At 55.5% G+C, this 19,769-nt stretch overlaps 6 protein-coding genes across 6 annotated transcripts; 3 read left to right on the top strand and 3 right to left on the bottom strand.

Moving 5' to 3' along the window:
* Window positions 1-1,008: 1,008 nt before the first annotated feature.
* On the top strand, window positions 1,009-2,801 carry COL26b_001212 (uncharacterized protein; the record flags this gene model as incomplete). Its single annotated transcript, XM_053174168.1, has 2 exons — window positions 1,009-1,473; window positions 1,530-2,801. 2 exons carry the CDS (start codon window positions 1,009-1,011, stop codon window positions 2,799-2,801), a joined length of 1,737 nt encoding a protein of 578 aa, XP_053041878.1.
* A 562-nt stretch (window positions 2,802-3,363) lies between these two features.
* COL26b_001211 (uncharacterized protein) lies at window positions 3,364-4,520 on the bottom strand (the record flags this gene model as incomplete). Its single annotated transcript, XM_053174167.1, has 2 exons — window positions 3,364-4,344; window positions 4,404-4,520. 2 exons carry the CDS (start codon window positions 4,518-4,520, stop codon window positions 3,364-3,366), a joined length of 1,098 nt encoding a protein of 365 aa, XP_053041877.1.
* Window positions 4,521-6,413: 1,893 nt separating this feature from the next.
* On the top strand, window positions 6,414-7,967 carry COL26b_001210 (uncharacterized protein; the record flags this gene model as incomplete). The annotated part of the gene is made up of 1 exon (XM_053174166.1): window positions 6,414-7,967. One exon carries the CDS (start codon window positions 6,414-6,416, stop codon window positions 7,965-7,967), a length of 1,554 nt encoding a protein of 517 aa, XP_053041876.1.
* Window positions 7,968-8,452: 485 nt separating this feature from the next.
* On the bottom strand, window positions 8,453-9,828 carry COL26b_001209 (uncharacterized protein; the record flags this gene model as incomplete). The annotated part of the gene is made up of 2 exons (XM_053174165.1): window positions 8,453-8,756; window positions 9,665-9,828. 2 exons carry the CDS (start codon window positions 9,826-9,828, stop codon window positions 8,453-8,455), a joined length of 468 nt encoding a protein of 155 aa, XP_053041875.1.
* Window positions 9,829-10,769: 941 nt separating this feature from the next.
* COL26b_001208 (NRPS) lies at window positions 10,770-16,645 on the bottom strand (the record flags this gene model as incomplete). Its single annotated transcript, XM_053174164.1, has 2 exons — window positions 10,770-16,106; window positions 16,178-16,645. The coding sequence occupies 2 exons, from the start codon at window positions 16,643-16,645 to the stop codon at window positions 10,770-10,772; spliced, it is 5,805 nt and encodes a 1,934-aa protein (XP_053041874.1).
* Window positions 16,646-18,487: 1,842 nt separating this feature from the next.
* Window positions 18,488-19,318, top strand: COL26b_001207 (uncharacterized protein; the record flags this gene model as incomplete). The annotated part of the gene is made up of 2 exons (XM_053174163.1): window positions 18,488-18,875; window positions 19,014-19,318. The coding sequence occupies 2 exons, from the start codon at window positions 18,488-18,490 to the stop codon at window positions 19,316-19,318; spliced, it is 693 nt and encodes a 230-aa protein (XP_053041873.1).
* Between the last annotated feature and the right edge of the window lie 451 nt (window positions 19,319-19,769).

The raw sequence follows: 19,769 nt of genomic DNA, 5'->3' as shown, positions 1-19,769 counted from the left end.
CATGCTTTGGCGGCGCAAAACAATAAAAAGCACACAGTCGCCGACGGCGGAAGCGCAGTCGGTTGGAAAAACCTGATCACGAAGCGATGGCGATGGGTTGGTTCGTTTGTCGCCCGATGGAGAACAGATCCATTGGTGACGGCAACTTGCGATGCGTGACAGCCGCGCCAAACTTTTGGAGGCTGAACGGACAATTAAGTGGGTCTACGACTCTGCAAGCCCGTCGAGGTCTAGACGGTACGTACCGTTGGGATTGTCCTCTCAGCATGGAAATGGAGCTTTGACTCGCCGGCTCCATCGGACCAGGGTGCTGCACATCCAATTCTATCGCGGTCCAGCAGTGCTTTTAGGTCCAGTGTCCTCGGAAGCACGGCATAACTCTTAATCCAGCTGCAGCATCGCCATCGCGCAGCTGCCAATCCGTAAAGCTGGTTTGCTGCAGTGGATTTCCTCTAGTGGACGCAGTGGGCTTCCCGTGGGGGCGTATCTCCCCTGGCTACCTATGCAGGGATGACAGCCACCGAAAACCAGCCATTCCCAGCTGCTGACGCTGCACCGTGGTGATTCCGATTGATTGAGATGAGGACAGCTTCCCCCAAGCACAGATACGGCCTCGACATTCGTAATCCTCGCCCTTGATCTCGAGACCTCTTGGTTTTTTGTTTTTCTTTTCTTTCCTTTCCTCATCTCCTCGCAGGAGCCCACAGACGACCGGACCTACCTTCAACATCAGAGCGTCCCGTCCATCTGATTTTCTCTCTATGCGAACCTACCTCACTCTAGAGACAATGCTTGAATTCCTTCAGCTCTAAACTTTTGTCGCGCATTATTGCCGCTTCTGTCGCTCGTTTATTCAACAACTTCAAGCACAAGTAAAGGTAAGGCGGACGAGTAATCAATTAAAAGCGTTGTGATTCGCATTACCAGCGAAGCCTGGGAAGCTGGGTTCCATTTGATACCAGTCCTTGACATTGTCCCCGCCAAATTTCCACCCCCAGTATTCGCGTCATGCCTCGCTCCACAGCGTCCAGCTCTTCCATTGAAACCTCCTCAGCATCTGCTGACCATCGATCCTCACAGCACTCGCCCAGACGATCAAGTACCGGCGACGAAAGTGATAGCGACAGCGACAGCAGCGCTTCTTCTGCCACCGGCGGCATGGAGAAGTTTCCCGACCACATCGACTCGCACCTCACCAACGGCTCGAGGGGGACAAGCCCCGCGAGATCCAACGGCTACGCGCTCCCAGGAGCACCCAACGGTGGCGACCGCTGGCAGCCCAGAAAGGAGAGCATCCAAGGTCGCGCCTCACGGTGGACGGCGCCAGGACAACCGGCGACCCGTTATGGCCACGGTAGGCAGAAGAGCCTCGGCGACGCCATCCACAACATTAGGACTAGGGGTGGAAGTGTCAGTCAGAATGCTCATGAGATCGCCGATGCGCTGCGGGCCCCCGTCTCTCCCAAGCTGATTGTGAGTGCTGCTGTAAGATCAAATAGTCTATGCTGGCGCTGACCCTCGCATCGCAGGGGCTCTGCGTGCTGTGGTACACCTCGTCCGCCCTCACGAATACGTCCTCAAAATCCATCCTCACTGCGTTCGACAAGCCTGCGACACTCACGCTGATCCAGTTCGCATTCGTGGCGACCTACTGTATCTTGTTCGCATGGCTGTCCAACGTCTTTCCGAACCTCAAGACGGCGATACCGGCGCTCAAGCACGGGATTCGCTACCCTTCGCGCGATGTCATTAAGACGACCATGCCCCTCGCAGCGTTCCAAATCTTTGGTCACTTGCTGAGCTCGACCGCGACATCGAAGATTCCCGTATCGCTTGTCCACACCATCAAGGGCCTTTCTCCCTTATTCACGGTTCTCGCCTACCGATTGATCTTCAACATTCGATACTCTGTAAACACCTATTTGTCGCTGGTGCCCCTGACAGCAGGCGTCATGCTAGCATGCTCAGGCAAGCACAACCAGTACAGTGGCGAAATGCTCGGCATCTTCTACGCCCTGCTCGCCACCATCATTTTTGTGACGCAAAACATCTTCTCGAAGCGCCTATTCAATGAGGCTGCCAAGGCAGAGGCCGAGGGCATGTCAGCCAGGTCTCAAAAGCTCGACAAGCTGAACCTGCTTTGCTACTCTTCCGGCATGGCGTTCATTTTGACAGTTCCAATTTGGTTCTGGAGTGAGGGAACCGGCATCATCCGAGACGTCCTTCACGACGGCGCCGTCGATCTGAACAAGAAGGTCGGCTCTTTCGACCACGGCCGCCTGACCGTTGAGTTCATCTTTAACGGAACCTTCCACTTCGGACAGAACATCTTGGCATTCGTCTTGTTGTCGCTGGTCTCCCCGGTGACTTACTCCGTCGCAAGTCTGATCAAGCGCGTCTTCGTCATTGTCATTGCGATCATCTGGTTCCGAAATCAGACGACTTTCCTCCAGGGCGTTGGTATCGCCTTGACCTTCGTCGGTCTCTACCTCTACGATCGCACGCACGACCGTGACAAGGCAGACCGCAAGGCTAAGATGATGGAAGTCAAACCAGAGCCCCTGCTGCCCCTGAACACCAAGGATGCGCTGAGTAAGAGCCAGAACGCGCCCGTGTTCGAGAGCCCCATGGTCTCCGCTGGAGCCTTCCAGTCCCTTGCCAACGGGCACGGCGACGATGCGAAGAAGTCTGACGGGCCGAGTAACGGCCGTTCCCGCGGCGCAAGCAACGCCGCCTGGCTGGCACCGGGTACGAAGCAGGAGGACACCTGGCGGCTGGGAGACCGCCAGGCCGGCATGTAAAACTCCATGTATCATTGTTTTGTTTTGTTTTTATGCGACAACTGTTCAATGTACTATCACGACAAGCGCCAAGTATGGGATGGATGAAACAACGCACAAAACTGATGCTCTCTCATGCGTCTCGATGTAACAGAAGCTCGTCTGCGTGGGGTATAGATCACGCCCGCGGTTGCACAAGTGAGGTCACCCTCTAGGGCCAGTCTGATAGACGAAGGACACAAAGGATGCACGCACAGGGAGCGAGGACAAGGGGCGAGGGTGGGGGATTAAGGTATATAGACAGGGCTCTGGCGTTTGGCTAAGAAGATTCATGGCGCTCGTGCTTGAGGACTCTGAGGATCCCGTGGGTCACGCGTCCGCGCTACATCGTCTGTGGATGCGCTGGATCATCGCAGCTAGACGCGAGGTGTTGGCGATATGATGTTGGGCAGATACCCCGGAAAACCGAAATGAGCGCAAAGTTTGGTCTGGCACTACAATCTATAATGTATCGTGATGAAACTGGGGACGAATGATCGTATCATATATCATGTTAATGTGTCTATGGTGAATGTCCAACAGCTCAGTCGATGAGCCACTCTTCGACTTCGATACCGAGACTTCTCCCTACGCCTCTAATAATATCCCACCCTACGTTGATCCTCCACTTGCCGCCCCTGTCCATAGGATCGCCAGCCGTGCCGACCTTCATCAGCAACCTCAAGCTAGCGAGGGTAGAGAGTGCCATGCCGACATCGCCGTCTACGACGCTCGCGGAACCACTGCCAAATATGCTATCAGCAGCCCATTCAGCTCGCAACGCCGCAAAGATGGCCAGCATGCGCTCTAGTACGAAAGCATGCGCACCAAGCAATTTCCGCGAGATCTTGCGGTGTTTGCTGGGGCGTCCACGCTTCGGAGCTACGAAACCGCCTCCGCGACGCTTCTTGCGGCCGTGGTGGAAGGTCGAGAAGAGGACTAGATCGTGCTTCGCGGCGTTGTGGGAGGCTAGGTATGCCGCAAGAAGCAGCAGACGGGCCGTGGTGGGCAGCAGCGTCGTCAGGTCCGTCGTCGGGGGGTTCGGCACCTGCTGAGCGGCATGTTTTGAGGGAGTGCCCGGGGGCACGCCGTTGCCATTCACCGCTGGTCCTGATGTCGTGGCTCCGGGTCCGATAGAAACGATGCCCGGGTTCAGGAGAGATTCATCCTGGAAGTGCACGCGGGAGGCGATGAGGAGCTTGGAGAACTCGCGGGGGCCGTGAGTCCTTGCCAGGATAGGGGCTACGAATCGTGGCCAGAGGGCCTCGCAGCTGTGTCTACACGAGGGTAGTGTTCGGGCCGCGGAGGTTGTGAGAGCATCGCAGACGGCGCCGCAGAAGCGCGTCCAGAGGAAATTTGTGTCGTCTTGCGTTGTGGTCGGGGTCGGTGGCGGCGGGGTTATGGAAAGAATCTTCACGAATTCTTGTTTGGTGTAGTTCGGGAACTGGATATGTGGTGTGAAGGAGGAGCGCAGAAAGAAGGGCGTTGGTGCGGTGACGATGAAGACACAGGTCAGGCATGGTATCTGGGCAGGATGTTAGCTTGCGCGTAGTAGATAGTGAGAGGCTCTTAGAGACTGACTACTTCAGATAATCTTGCCAGTGCGGGAAGAAGGGTGCCCGGGGCATCTCTTTGGCGGTCAATTGAGTCGAAGACAAGTACGAGTCTCCAACCTTCAGGCCTCTCGGTGTATTTGAGCATCTTGCAGAGCTCGACGGTCAGTTGAGCCAGCGACTCGCACTTCTTCGGGGGCGATTCCCATTTTATCGCGTCCACGACCGCGCCTACAGTCCTTTCGAATAGATGTCGTCCAGTGATACATTGTATGGAGTTGACGATAGCATATTTGAGAGAGGATTCCTCTTGCGAATCGTCGTTCGGAGGTTCGGACAGACTCTGGAGAAGTGACTCTACGACGGCCGATTTGCCAGTAGCTTCGGTGCCGTATACCACCAGGTTCTGGCAAGGCGCTGCTGTAGGCTAGGTGCATCCATGAGCTTGAGATCTCGTGGACAGTAGGGAGGCGCATTGAGGACTTACATGGAGGAGAGTGGCCAGAGACTGAATCTGCTGTTCGCGACAGGGGTAGCGCTCGAACAGAGGCGATAGCAAGAGCTCCTCTGGAAGCTGAAAGAGTGAGCCCATGTCTGCATGAAGCACCAGCACCGACACCGCCTCCTGCTTCTCGAACTCTACGCGTGCTGCGGCTGTCACAAGCTATGATCCGAAGGGAAACAATCGGAGTGTCGGCCGAGAATACGGGGTGTCGCGTACCTTTCAGACGGAAGAACCAATCTGAGACGCGCAGTCACATGATGCGCACACTATGGCGGCTCCACTTCCTAAGCTGGAAGCAGTGTGGAGCTTTGCCTCAGAGCCAGTGGAGGAGAGCCGGAGCAGCGGCGCATCTCTCTAACCGCCTTCGGGCGAAGCTCTGGCCAAGCCCGTGATACGGCCCAAGCGTCCCCTCAAAAGCTGTGCCGGGGCTCCCCACCAGCTCCAGGTGTCCCAGCCCGCCTGCCTGGCCACCCGCCCCTCACAAGCGTCCCAAAGTTCAAACGTGCTCTCGCCGAATTCAAACCATGCTGCCAAAATCCCCGATATGGAACAACGTGCAAGGAAGGGGGGGGCATGAGGGAGGGAGGGGCGCAGATGGTTGGTGTCATTGCTTGATCTCGAGGGAGACGGATGGATGGATGAAGGATGGATTGCTCGAATCAGGCTGCCAGACGCCAGCTGCGTCAGCCCTCTTATATCGCTGCTGTCGTTCCTGTCGTTCTGCCTGGCGTGTCCACGCACCCGCCGTACGTGTGATGCGATAGAGAGTGAGCTGCTTGTCTTTGCTTGGCTCATGTCGGTTTCCCTTGGCACTTGTAACGCCGTACTTCTACGAAGGATTTCCCCAACCCGGCCCTAGAACCATGCAACTGTCAATTCTACCGGCGAGTCATACCTATCCTGCGGTCACGGTTGAGCTCAGCTCCAAGTGGGGTCACGGCGGTTGATTCACACGCTGCGCATCCATGATTGTGGCAGTGAACTCAGCCAACATCGGGTTCCGGCCGCTGCTCTCAAACCACAACAACACAGCACCTACTTATTTGAATTGTTCGTGAGGCCTCACAACCACTCACATACTTGAAGATCCTCCTCTCTGGTACTCGGCAGTTCTACCGTTGCAACTCTCCTGGATCAAAAAGGCCCTTAGTCGCGGACTAGCGGGCGACTAATCAACGCAAAGGAGGACGTGTTTTATGGCCCTTCATCCGATCGCTGGGCGTCTCATTCCGTCAGCAACGCAACGTCACCCACTCACTGAACTTTGTTTCAACTCCGACGACGCTCTTCTGCCGTCCGGCCGTTGACAGCGTCCCTGTAAAAGAAGGCCCGAGCATTTCTCCTGCACCTCCGACTTCACATTATCCTCATTACCAAAACATTCATCGCCACTGCCGAGCTCCTTCTTCCTTCATCCTCCCTCTCACCCGTCCGTCAGCAGCCCACCTCCCTTCACTCAAACAAGCTTATCTCCTTCTCCCTGGGGTAACGTAGTCAGCCGGTCATTAGAGCCACCAAAGGACACTCAATGACACGATGACTGTCCTCTCAAACCCAGAACAAGCGAACAACACCTCATCCTCTGGGGGCTCCCCACCGGAGGACAAGCCGTACCACTCAAAACGGCCTCACAAGAAGTCGAGAACAGGCTGTCGGAATTGCAAGACCCGCAAGGTCAAGTGCGATGAGGCTCGCCCGACGTGTCGCAACTGCGTGCTCCGCAAAGCCGAATGCGTCTACCCCGGACCGGCCCACTCCCACGGCGACCACGCTCCGGGGTCTCCCTCATCCAGCTCCGGCTCAAGCTCATCGCGTGCCCATACGCCGGGCCAGAGCGGCGATGAGGACTTTAACGCGATGGTCGTCAAGGAGCCAATGTACATCGCCTCGAATCAGCATGACGCCATCGATATGAAGCTGCTTTGGTTCTATACCACGAATACCTTCAGCTCCTTCGCCACGCAGGCCGGACGAGTGAAGCGGATCGACGACATCCTCAAGATCAAAATCCCCGCACACGCTTTTGAGAGCCCATTCCTCATGGATTGTCTTCTGGGCACGTCGGCACTCCAGCTCCAGCATCTCGGACAAGACATCGCTCCCTCACGAGCATTGCGTTATCGGGCCCGCGCATTCGAGGGGTACCGCAAAGCCGTCGAAGAATTCAAGCCGGAAACATTCCCCGCTCTCATCGCCACTTCACTTCTTCTTACCGCCCTATCATCGCAAATGTTCCGCGAAGAAGGCACCAAGGATTTATACATCATCGACTGGATGATAGTCTGGCGCGGCATCGGTCTCATGATCGATATGGCCACTCCGCAGACGGTCTGGGAATCGGGCATGGCTGAGCTCTTCTTCCGGCCGCCAATCGACCTCGACAAGGCCGCGTTGCACATTCCAAACAGTCTACTTTTCATGATCTCATCGATCAAGCCCGGCGATCCGGACTACGAAGATGTGCCAGTTTACTACGACACGCTCAAGTACCTGGGCTCACTCTACTCCGAGCTCGTACACGGCTTCGGGCCAATTATGACCCTTCGTGTTGTGACATGGTTCACATTTATACCGAAAGGTTTTGTCGAACTGGGTCGGCAAAAACGGCCTCGGGCTTTGGTTATCTTGGCACACTACCTCATGTTTATGAAGTCGGTACAAAATTTATGGTGGATCGATGGTATCGCGGACCGAGAAATTGCAGGAATTGCAAAGTACTTGGGCGAGAATTGGGCAAACGAACTCGCGGCACCACGCCTGGCATTACTCCTGAACGACCGCACCGACGTTGCGCGCCTTTTACTCAACGACCCCGAGTGGGAATCGCCCGGCGACTTTTACAGCGAACCCACAAGAGACCCCCGTGCAGAGGCTCTCACATGGGTTGACGACACCGGTAAGCGGTATAAATCTATGCCCAAGACCGTGGGTGCCTTGTACCCGTCGGATCCAGCACCGAGAACGAAGGCGTGGGAAGGGGAGAACTACTATCAAGATAAGTTGCTACTTTCAGCGCCAAATAGAGATTACGCGGAGTCTGTTTTGCAGGCCATGGACATGGGGGTTCAGGATATGGATATGTCCAGGTGACATTGGATGGGACTGGACTCTACTGGGGCCGGTTGGGTTGGCGGCGTTTGGCTACAATACCCAGTTGAATACTTGACATGCCTACAAAGATACTGAGACGTCGATTAGACAGCGAATTTAAGTGTTGAATACAATCAGGCAGTTCCAGTAGCATCGCCACTATGTGCAGGCAAGGTACATATTTCTTGGGGTTCTACTCAAGTTGGATAAGAGGCAATTGCCTTTTTATAATCAACCAAAAACTTCGACATAGTACATGGATCTTTCCTAAGACGTTGTGCGAGTGAAGATACAAAGGCGACCAGGAAAAGCTCAAAGAAAGACATTGTGAAAATGTTACGGCTTCATGAGAAGAAACGGAGGAAGAGATGAGGGTAGAAAAGGAAACTCTGTAGTTTTATCAGAAAGACTAGGGCTTATATTGCTTCTCCGGCCGCACCCTCAATTCTGTCTCGTTCTTCCCACACTTCCAGCCCGAACTCTCTTCAGAACCAGCTCTTTCCATCGTGCCAGTGATACGAAACGCTGTTGGGCGCCATGAGAGCACCGCATTCCGGGAAGCGGCAGCTAATGCGAAGGTCTCTGGGCTCTGGCACATAAGGGCTTGCGTCGGGGTGCTCCTTCTTCCGGTGATTGATAAGATCCTTCTCCCGACTGTAGCCCTTCTTACCAGTCTTGATGCACCCAGCAACGTTGCAGGGAAATGGAGTAAAGTCGTGGGCTTCCTTCATGTGCTTGGTGTACTCCGCCTGCGTGCTGAAGGGCTTGGTAGAACGCTGCTCTTCTGCGCTGAGATATTTGAAGAAATCTCCCCGATGGAACTCACATCCTGGGTAAGGACACACTGGAGGAATTCCATGCTTGCCACGACGGGAAGGAAGGATATCACCAAGCTTTTCGTCGGCTTCGAACTTGTGATACCCTCTGATATGCTGAACTAGGTGATCCCTTCTCTTGAATCCGTTCTTCCGGCGGTGTTTCTTGCAGAATGAACACGGGTACTTCGGCATTTGGTTTCCAAGAGAGTCAAGGTGTCGATTGAGAACATCCAGTCGAGCAAATTTTCGGCCACATACACAGGCAAATGGACTATGCTGCGCTTCAATTGCGTGTTGCTGTAGCTTTGCCTTGCTCTTAGACACTTCCTTGCACTCTGCGCAAGAGAATGGATGGCTTGTCTCTAAGCGCCGATGACCCTCGAGGTGAGGCCTGCGCTGGTGGGCGTCTCGTTCGGCCTCAGCAACGAATCGCTCTTTACATCCAGCGGCGTTGCATCGGTATGTCTTGTGCCCTTTATTTCTTGCATGGTGGCTCAGGTCCCAATGATATACGGCGCTGTAGCCGCACTCTACGCATGAGTACTTCAATGAAGACGTCGCGTTCACAGATGCACTACTCTCGTGTGAGGTTGGATCTTCAGGCCCAATAGGGGCATCGTGAGTCTCCTCTTCGATGTGCATCGACAGGGCGACATGATCCATACCAGAACTTCTTAATTTCATAAGATAAGTGACTGGACAACATTGGAAGAATATATTTGACTTACAGCCAGTCTCCACCATCGAAAGGGGGGAACAGTCGGTTCTCTTGAATTTTAAAATTCGAGGCAACCATCGCTGGTCGATGGGTCGCGTTTGATTGGGTCCTGTTACTGACACCCTTTTTGTTAGCAAGTGGTAAAAAAAAAAAAATCTCACGGATCCAGGGGTGCTGCAGGGCCAAGACCGCTGTCATCAACGAGGCCACCCTCGTAGCCAATGGGGTCGACAAGATCCATGAAGCCGATGTCAGTGGCGTGAAAGTCGCTCTCCCATTCGACGAGGTACTTGTCGAGGTCGGTGGAGTTGAAGAAGTCAGACATTGCGACGAAGGTGTTTGGTGCGGTGTTGCGTTCAAGCGGCGGGGGAAAATCTAGCTGTGAAGAGCTGTGTGCAAGAGACGAAGGTGTTGCTGGTGCTGCTTTTGGTGAAGAGGCGAGTAGGGGGGAACACCATGCTTATCTCTTTTTGGGAGGAAGCCCTTCGCTGCTTTAACACAGTATCGGCGTAACACAGTATCGGCGAGGTGCAGGACCTTAGCAGGGCAGTAATGTTGGTGCTGCAAGTCGGTGAGTGTCGACGTACGTGATAGGTTGAGAGGCCAAGCCGGCTTCCGCCCTATTTGTGTAGACGAAGAAAACTGACACCCTTTTTGTATGTTGGGAAGTGAGGCTGTACAAACAGAATTGAGAGCTATGATTGGTAAACTCGTAAGCAGCTGCAAGGGTTCAGGAGATGGGCAGGCAGCAATCGACCGTGGGGGTTTGTATTCTGTGCCTGGTTTGGCTACTGAATGTAGAGAGTAGGATATGGGATGTTCTCGCAGATGCTAGCCCGTGGTGGCAGATGTTTCATTGACACAAAAAAGAAAAAGAAACGTGACGGCGGCAGGAGCAAGATGATTTACCTCTTTTGAAAGCTGTTGGTTGTGAAATGGTATTGCCTATTGACATACTAGGCCTCAGAGCTCCTTGCATGCATGACAAGGAAGCAAGAGTGCAAATACAGAACAAGGCAAAGAAGACAGAGACTGGATAGAAATGCCGGCAAACAAGACAGCGGACAACGACATCGTGATTTCTGCAGACAATCAGACGTAAGATATAATGCATTCAAATACAAAAACTCCAATTCGAGACATGCAAAAACATTATACCTTTTCCAAGCCAATTTATCATCCACCTATGGTATTTTCAACAAACTTCAACACAATTCTCCATGCAGTGTTAGCATAAGAAAAGACATGTACAATATCCACCAATTTCTACTGCTCAAACAACGGCGCCGCGGGGTTACCCATGAGCACCTTGAACGTCTCCTCGATCTTGTCCAACAGATCCTTGGCATGTCCCTTCCACGACTCGAACGTCACAATCTCGATGGTCAGCTTGTCGCCCTGGGGGAAGGCCTGGATCTTCCACTCGCGCAGCGGCTCCTGGTGCGGGTAGATGGTCTCCATCCTGCTGCTGGCCGACGAGAAGCCGAGCGTCTCGACGTGCTCGACGTCCTGGTGCACCACGGTGTCGAACCAGTCCACGGACTCGGGCCAGTCGGTGCACAGCTTCGCAATCTCCTTGAGGCCGATGCCCTCGTGCGCCGAGCTGGAGATGTGCTGCTCCTGCACGAGGTTGAGCAGGTCGAGGACGGTCCAGTCGTCCTCGAACTTGACGCGCACGGGGACGTACTGCCAGCAAGGGCCGACGACCATGTCCGCGTTGGGAAAGTCGATGTTGCGGCCGCTGACGACCTCGCCAAAGGTGACGTCGCGGGTGTCCTGGAGGCGGGCAAGGGTGAGGGCCCAGGCGGCGGTGGGAAGGGTGGCGATGGTGACGTCCTTGGAGCGGGAGGAGATGTCGAAGGTGCGGTCGATGGCGTAGTGCTGTCTCTCCGTGACGGGGGTATCGGGCTTGAGGACGTTGACGGAGGAGCCCTGCAGAAGGTCCTTCCAGTAGTCGATGCTCTGGGGGATGTTGGACTTCACGACGTGGCTGACAAAGGAAGAGAAGGGGAGGGCTTTGGGGACGGGCTTGCCCTCGTGCAGCGCGGAGAGCTGGTGGAGCATCAAAGGCAAGCAGATCTCGTCGTACTGGGCGTGGGAGACGCGGAAGATTAAGGCTGATTGTCCGTTGACGCTGTGGACGAAGAACCACTTGACGAAGATGGAGCCGAGGGGCATGCGAGTCTGGACATCGAGATTGCAGAGTTGGTGGGTGAAGGCCTCGACGTCTCCGTCGATCTCGTAAACCTCGACAGGAGTCTTGACGTCCTCGAGGACGACGCTCACGCAGGTACCGTCGTGCTGGACAAAGACCGAGCGAAGGACCTCGTTGCGGGAGACCAGCTGTTGGCAGCTCTGGAAAAGACGCGGGCGGTCAACATCGCTCTCGAAGTACATGGCCTCGTATCGTGCGGAAAATCTGGGGATCTCAATAGTTCCCTTGACGGCGACCTCCTGGAGTGGTCTAGCAGGGAAGGCATCGACAATCTTCCATGACTGGTCAGCCAGCAGGGGGCGCAGGCTCTCAGTCACAACGGCACCAGGATTCTCCAGCAACTCGAAAGGCACGACAGCCTTCGTCTCCTCCGAACTCTGTGTAGGCTCCGAGTCTTGAAGAACGGAGGCCATGTCGTAAAGTGTCCTCTTGGAGAAGACCTGGTTGACAGTCAGGGTAAGGCCGGCCAGGCGGGCCTCGGAGACGAGCTTCATGGCACCGATGGAATCACCACCAAGTCTGAAGAAGCTGTCGTTGAGACCGATATCATTCTCTGGGAGCTTGAGGACACGGCTCCAGAGAGATCTCAGGCGTCTCTGCTTGGAAGACGTAGCAGAGATGCGCTTCGTAGGAGCCTTGGGTGCGACCACAGTCTTCTTGAGGTCGCTCTTCTTTCCGGCATACTCGATGGTTCCATCAGGGTTGAACTTGGCAAGACGATCGGTCTTGTAGAATTTGGCACCATCTGTCTTCTCGGCCCACGAGGCTTGGTCGAGCGTGGGAAGTGTCAGCTCGGTCTTGCTGACAACAACGAGCTCACCAACGACTCCGGGAGGCGTAAGAAGAGTAGAGTCGCTGGGGTTGACAATCCATGCGGCCTCAGCCTCAGGGTACTCCGCCTTGACGGCAGAAAGGCTCTCGGTACTCAAGCGTGACACTTCAGTCTGGTCCTCTTGTGTAAGGTACTTAACATCAGCGAGGGGGGTGTCAGTAAGCTGGCACATTTGCTGGGCCACCTGGGAGAACTGAGCCAGGGCCTTCTCCATCAAGGGCTTGCCAACAGTCTTGGAATCGAAACTGGCCATCACCAAAAAGCCCTTAGGATCGGTAGAGCAGACCAACATGAGTGCGTAGGTGTTGAACTTGAGGGCCTCCTGAGCGGCCTCAGTGTCACCGGCAGGGACCAGGCGGTTGGCAGGGTACTTGTTGAACTCCTCCTGGTCGAGGTCATCGGCGCTGGGGTGGAGTACGATACCAGTGCGGAGCTCACAAGCCTCGAGGGCATCAGGGCTGAGACGGCGAATGTGCTGCAAACCAGTGTGCTCGTAAGGAATTTGCTGAACGGTCTGATCCTGAATATCGTGGAGGAAGTCGTTGACGGAAGTCTCACCGTTGACCTGGACGCGGAAGGGAACGGTGGTAATCATGGGACCCTCAATTTCCTCAGCACCCCTAATAGGAGCGTTACGTCCAGTGAGCGTCTCACCAAAGACGACATCTGAAGATCCAGTGTAGTGGGAGGCAACGTACGCCCACGCACTGCGGATGACAGTTGCAACGGTAACGTTAGAAGCCGGGCGGCCAGTCAGGGGAACGTAGACCTCAAGCAGAGAGTCAGCCTGGGTCTGGTAGCCCTCGTAAGGCAGAGCAGGGAATTGAGTGCCCGTGGCTCCTTGAAGTTGTTCGCGCCAGTAAGTCTCACCAGCGGCGCGGTCCATGCCGTTGAGGTACTTGATGAAGTCCTTGAACTCCGAAGGACGCTTGATCTCCTCGCCGTCAAAAGCCTTGTTGACCTTCTCGACGACCAAAGGCATAGACCAGCCGTCGTACAGAGCGTGGTGCATGGTCAAGACGAAGTGAACCTTTCCAGTCTCCTTGTCGGTGATCATGGCGTATCTGACGAGAGGCTTGCCCAGATCTGTGGACTCATCGCGATCCTTGACAAGATAGCCCTGGAGGTCGTCACCGACAAACCAGGATATTTCCTCCTTGACAACGACCTGAGCAAGGCCGCGACCAGGAACCTGGACGATTCTGGTGCGGAGGATAGGGCAGTCTGCAGAAGCGACGTCAAAGGCCTTGCGAAGTCTGTCTGCAGTCTCGGCGTCAGGAAGATCGACGACTCTCTGGGCAGTGTATGCCGCCTTGACCTTGGCAGAGAGAGCCATCAGACCCTCCTGAAGGGGCGTGCAGGGATAGATGTCCTCGATGGCAGACTCTTCGATACCGCAAAGCTTGGCAGAGTCAGCGCGGGCATCCTCAGGGGTCCATCCCTCCTCAAGGAGAGAGAAAGGAGCGATGGCGACATCGTCATCCTTGGAGACCTTCGTCGCGTTTTGGGCCATCTCCTTAAGCGTAGGGAAGTTGAAGATGGTCGCAACAGTGAGAGCGATTCCCTCTTCTCTGGCAGCAGCGACAAGCTTCATCGCTCTCAGGGAGTCACCTCCAAGCGCAAAGAAGCTGTCGTGCAGGCCGATGGTGGCGTCGCCACCGAGAATCTTTGTCCAGACTTGCTGCAGCGCCTTCTCCATCTCAGTCTCGGGTTCGCTCTTCTCGGTAGGAGCGACACGGAGGCGGGCGACTTGCTCACGGGTCATAGAAGCACCGAGTTCACGAAGCTTCTTGCGGTCAATCTTGCCAGAGACGAGAGACGGCATCTTGCGAAGAGGAATGTAGGCTGAGGGAACCATGTAGCGAGGGATCTCAGCGCCGAGGGCGATATCGATCTCGGCGATGGCTTGGCTGAACTCAGGTGAGAAAGTGGTCACATCGCCCTCGGCATCGGCAGATTCCACAGGGTTCTGCTCGACAACAAAGGCGACGAGAGTGGGCTCGCTGCCACCAGGCTTGATAACCTCAGCAACGATCTTGACGCCAGAGGGCATCTTACCCCTGAGGTGATGCTCGACTTCAGCCAGCTCGATTCTCTGACCACGGAGCTTGACCTGCTGGTCCTTGCGACCGACGAAAGCGATGGCACCAGTACCGTCAGGGTCGTAGCGAACCAGGTCACCAGTCTTGTAGAGACGACCTTGTCTGCTACGGGCAGGTCCTCCACCTGCAAGAAGCCAGGTAGGATCCTCGATGAAAACCTCATCGGTCTTGGCTTTGTCACCGAGATACCCAGGACCGACAACGGGGCCTTCGACAAGAAGCTCACCAACGGCGCCGACGGGCATCAGGCGGTTGTGGTCATCGGGGTCGGTAATCCAGGTGAGGCCACCAACACCCTTTCCAATGTTGGTGGACAACTTGACGTTGTTGTTGATGGTGCAACCGACGGTGCACTCTGAAGGACCGTAGGCAATTACGACACTAGTGGTCTTGCTCCATGTTGAAGCGTCGCCTGCTGAGACGGCCTCACCTCCAAGACCAAGGACCTCGAGAGAGGGGATGACGTCCGCGTCCAGAACACGAGCGACTGAAGGTGTCATGTGAGCCATGTTACACTTGCTGTTGCGGATGGCACCGCTAAGGTCGTTCATGCGCTCCTCGTCAGAGGGAATGCAGAGGCAGCCGCCCGCGGCGTACGTGCAAAGCATGCAGTCAATGCTGACATCGAAGGCGTAGGAAGCGAAATCGAAGCAACGAGTGTGGGCGCGGTAGCCGACAGCGTCGCCACGGGGAATAGCACCGCTGGTGAAGTTCTCGTGAGAAATCACAACACCCTTGGGCTTACCCGTGCTACCGGAAGTGAACTGGATATAAAGAGGGGAGGTAGTTGGCACAACGGGCAGCTCAGGGGCAAGCTCCAGAGAGTCAGACTTGATGACCTCCTCGGAGGCAATGATGACGATTCCATCTCCCGCAATACGACGGCCGAGCTCGCTTTGAAGCTGGGAAGTAACGATGATCGTCGCTCCAGTTTGTTCCACGATGGTGCGCAGACGGGCCTCAGGCTGACTAGGGTCGGTGAGGGCAAAGGCAGCACCGGCCTTCATGACGGCGAGGAGAGCAACCGTCGTCCATCTTGACTTCTCGAAGCACATGGGCACCGTCGAGCCGACGGTGACGCCGCGATGCACCAGATGGCGCGCCAGGCGGGTAGAAAGCTCTTCTACCTCACCGTAGGTGAAGTTTCCGTCCCATGACTCGATCGCTGGCCTGTCCGGACCGTTCGCGGCCACTTCTGAGATGATATCCTGCATGCACCGTTGAATGTTTGGTGGCAGCTCGGCGTTCCAGGTCCAAATCTGCTCGAGGTCCTTCGCGGTAGGGCCGACGGTGTCTCCAACGAGGCGATCGGGGTTTTCGAGGATTGTAGTGAGGATCTCGATGAAGGCGTCAAGCTGGGAAATGGCAGTGCGGTACGTCAGGGCGGCGCGGTCCCATTGAGCCTTGATCACCATCTGCTTCTCAAGGACTGTCGCTTCGATCTGGTATGTCCACTGAAACGACAGATCAGCATACGTGAATTCAGGAAGTTGGTGAAATTAGGACTATGAACGGGTCTACGTACGTCATGAGATCTCTTGGAGGGCGTCTTCTCTGCGCCATTTTGCGCGGGCGTTCCATTATTGAAGTATATCACCGGGACAGTTTGCGCTTCACCGTCCGACTCGTTCGCGTCGAGATCTTTGATGACCTGAAGGGCTTCGGCTATCGAGTTTTCCTTGCTGAACGGTACTTCACTCAGGTTTAAGCTGTTGTGGGTGGCAGAAGACGGTTGTTGGCCTTCGCGGGTTCTGAAGCCCCAGTTTGCACGGCTAAGGCCGTCATCGTTGTTGCGGTAGAGCACAAGGAGCCAAGCAAGGAGCAGCTCAAGCTTGTAGGCGGCGACATCGGTCTCGGCGCCATCACGGGGCGCAACAGCAATGGTTCTCGTCGAGGACGGGTCAACGGTGCCGTTGGTGAGGCCGTTGGTACCATTGGCGTGGTCAGCCTCTTGGTAGGCGGTTCCGCCACCTTCGCCGTCCCGCAAATGCATGGTTCGTGTCTGGTTGTCTTTGATCGAAGGCGGGGGAGGGGTAACGAGCGTTATGAGGTAAGGTGAGGACCGGCTTGCAGCATTTCACAAGCTGACAAGACGAGAACTTCCTCTGGAACGGTTTGGAGTTGAGGTTCCTGAAATTTTTGTGACGAGATCAACCAGCAGGGTGGAGAGCTACCCTATTCCGCGCGCGAAGTTCAGTTGGATGAACCACAAGAGGCTCTTATGTGCAACACTGCAGGTCTTTGGGCGGCATCCTTGCATGGCGCCCTGGAGAGCTTCCCGACTCGTTCTGGATCGACGAACCCCATGGCCGGTACCGCGGCCGAAGCGACGTTCCCTCGCAAACCCGAGCTGCGGCGGGGAGGGTCAGCGGAGAGCTTGTGAAAGGCGCGGGACACACACAGGCCATTCATTTCGCGATGAAGCGCAGATGCGAGCCACAACGGCGCAACGTGCCTAATCCATGAAGCAGTCCGGGTGGGTAGGGTAATGTACCGAGTTGTAGATACTATGTAGGTACCGAGCAAGAATGGACGCGAACGAAAGGGCCGTACTATGCAGCATTATGCCATCGTGCTAGACGATGCCACATTAGCGGAAGAACGTCAGATGCGAATGAATAGAGCAAACCCTCGCGTTACCAATAGGGCAGGAGTTTCATGACGGACCTTTTGCACTAGGACGCCATCTCATCATACGTTGGAGGAAAGGGGGGCGTGTGGTGATGATGTCGTGGGTCAGAATGCTACCCTGCAAACGAGGAAGGAGGGGCTACAAGTACAGGACGGTACCTGACAAGCGGGACCGGGGGGTGTGGTGTGTGGATGTTAAAGAACGGATCTGATTAGCAGCGCCAAGCAGCGTGTCCGCTTGTGGGCCGGAGGCGAGGGCCGGGGACAGCGCCGTCATGGAACCGTCCACGGCATCTATGATCCATCCGTCCAGCGTCTGTGTTCACTGTCTGTGAGAAAATTTCTCGCCGTCGACGGCTCCCTGTAATTGCGCACAAACAAAAAGCCTCTCGCTCTTCTTTCCATCGCGGATCTGATAACTTTAACGGATCACGGCGGCGCTTGGCTAGGGTGTGCGACCACACTGCCACACACTTTGGTCATCACATCATTGATTCCCACGCCGTTGTGGAGTGGAAGGAGTTGGTGATTGTGACCCTACCATAGGACAGCTTCCGAGTCCGGCCAAAACCTGTCCAGCGCGGGCACACGCAACGGCTGAAAGTGCTGCTCCGGCCAGGACCAGATTCCTAAGCAGGTCATGACGCCGTGGGGGAGAAGCGAGTCGTGATTGCGGCATTTCCTTAGCCCCCGTTGCGTAGTAGCAACTGGTGCGAAGTGCCGCGTCAACCCTGAAAGAATTGTGTGAAAACCAGGGCTCGGCACTCGAGTCCACTTCTTGTCGAGCACTGCGGGACGTCCTGCTCCAGTTTGTAAGGAAAAGTCTTCAAGCGCGGCGCCAGCCTAAATATCCAGAAACCGCTGTATGGTCGACGGAAAACAGAAAGTGGGATGCCGCTTCGTCTTGCCTTGCTGCTGGTTCCGAAAATACCGCCTCTGCCCTTTTACGCTATCAACTGGCTATCAGACGCACAACACGAGCTGTTCTCGTCGGATCGAAGCGACCCTCCACTCCAGTTCATCGGATCTCAGCTCACATTCTGAGTTTACCTTGCCTCACTTGCGCCTTGCCCTGCCCTGCCCTGCTCCCGTCTCTGCCTGCTGCGGAAAAACAGACCGACGCAAGACACACGCACAAGTTACAACGCCACAGCCAGTGATCACGCCCTACCGCAGTACATCTCGGCTCATTCCTACAGACGCAATGGGTCTTACCGTCCTACCCGCTTTAATCCCCGACCTCCCCAAGGTATACGATGCATACTTTGCAGCGTTCAAGGGGGACGCCATCCTCAGTCTCCTGTTCCCGGGGGGCACGGAGGGCGAGGACTTCCGCGCAGAGCACACCAAGAACACGGTCGATTATTGGCACAAGAGCCCTACTCAGTACACGCTCAAGTGCGTCGACTCGGAGACCGGCGAGATCGTCGGTATGGCCCTGTGGGATGTATTCCTCAAGGAGCGTACCTACGATGAATACAAGTTCCCTGGCATTACTTGGCTCAAGGGCGAGGAGAGAGCGAGAGCTGAAGAGTTGATCACCCCCATCTGTGATGTGAAGGCGAAGCTCTGGGGTGGCCGGCCGCACGTTTGTGAGTGGAACCCGTGACTGTTGTTTTCATCCTTCCCCTGCCCTCGCTAGTCCGTTCAGCTGCTTTCACCGAGAAAGAACCTTTGCGCCCCCATGCTGTCAGTTTGCTGATGCCGTACGTTTTTCACTCGCGATGCAGACTGCCATGTTATTGCTGTTAGGCCAGAGCACCAGAGAAGAGGTGTTGGCGCGCTCCTGACAAAATGGGGCCTCGATATGGCCGAGCTGGCGGGGCTTCCCGTTTACCTTGAATCGTCACCGCTCGGTTACCCGCTTTATCAGCGATTAGGTTTTGAGACGCTGGACGATAAGGTCGTCCACCGAGCGGCGTTGGTGGGCAAGGAGAAGGACGTCGAGATTCCTTTGATGGTCAAGATGCCATCAAACGCCAAGGGAATGTCATTCAAGGAGTGGCGATCTCAAGGATACCCGCCCTTGAAGTGAGTGGCTGGACTTGGGCTTGGCGACGGTTTGGGGGTGGCTGCTGATGGCAGGGCGATCTCTGTCTGCGTACTGTATCCGTACCGGTATCGTACTTCGTAGTTTGTAGGGCAATACCAAGACTCCTGTGTCACGTACTCCCCGTCCAGATTGTTTGAACTTTGGTGTGTTGCCGGGTGTGGTGCGAATCTGCGAGCCAGGCTGAGAAGAGAAAAGGTTCTGTGCCTAGATTCTTCTGAGGACCTGCATGTCTTGGCTTTGTATATTAAATGGCAGCCAAGCCAAACCCTTGTTCGCATGAAGATCAGGGTGCCCCGCCGACTGAAACGACGTGTCGCGGTGACGAGTCTAACAGCGCACTAAAACCGGAGTGTGGGAGGGAGTGTGGACTTTTATGGCGTGTTGAGGAGGAAGAAGCCACTTGAGCCACCATTGTGGCAGCAGCCTTAGGGAA

Source organism: Colletotrichum chrysophilum, assembly GCF_026319265.1.
Source record: "Colletotrichum chrysophilum strain AFK26 chromosome Unknown scaffold_5, whole genome shotgun sequence".
NCBI lineage: Eukaryota > Fungi > Ascomycota > Sordariomycetes > Glomerellales > Glomerellaceae > Colletotrichum > Colletotrichum chrysophilum.
The sequence above is the reverse complement of the archived record's forward strand: the minus strand, read 5'-3'. Positions and strand labels throughout refer to the sequence as shown.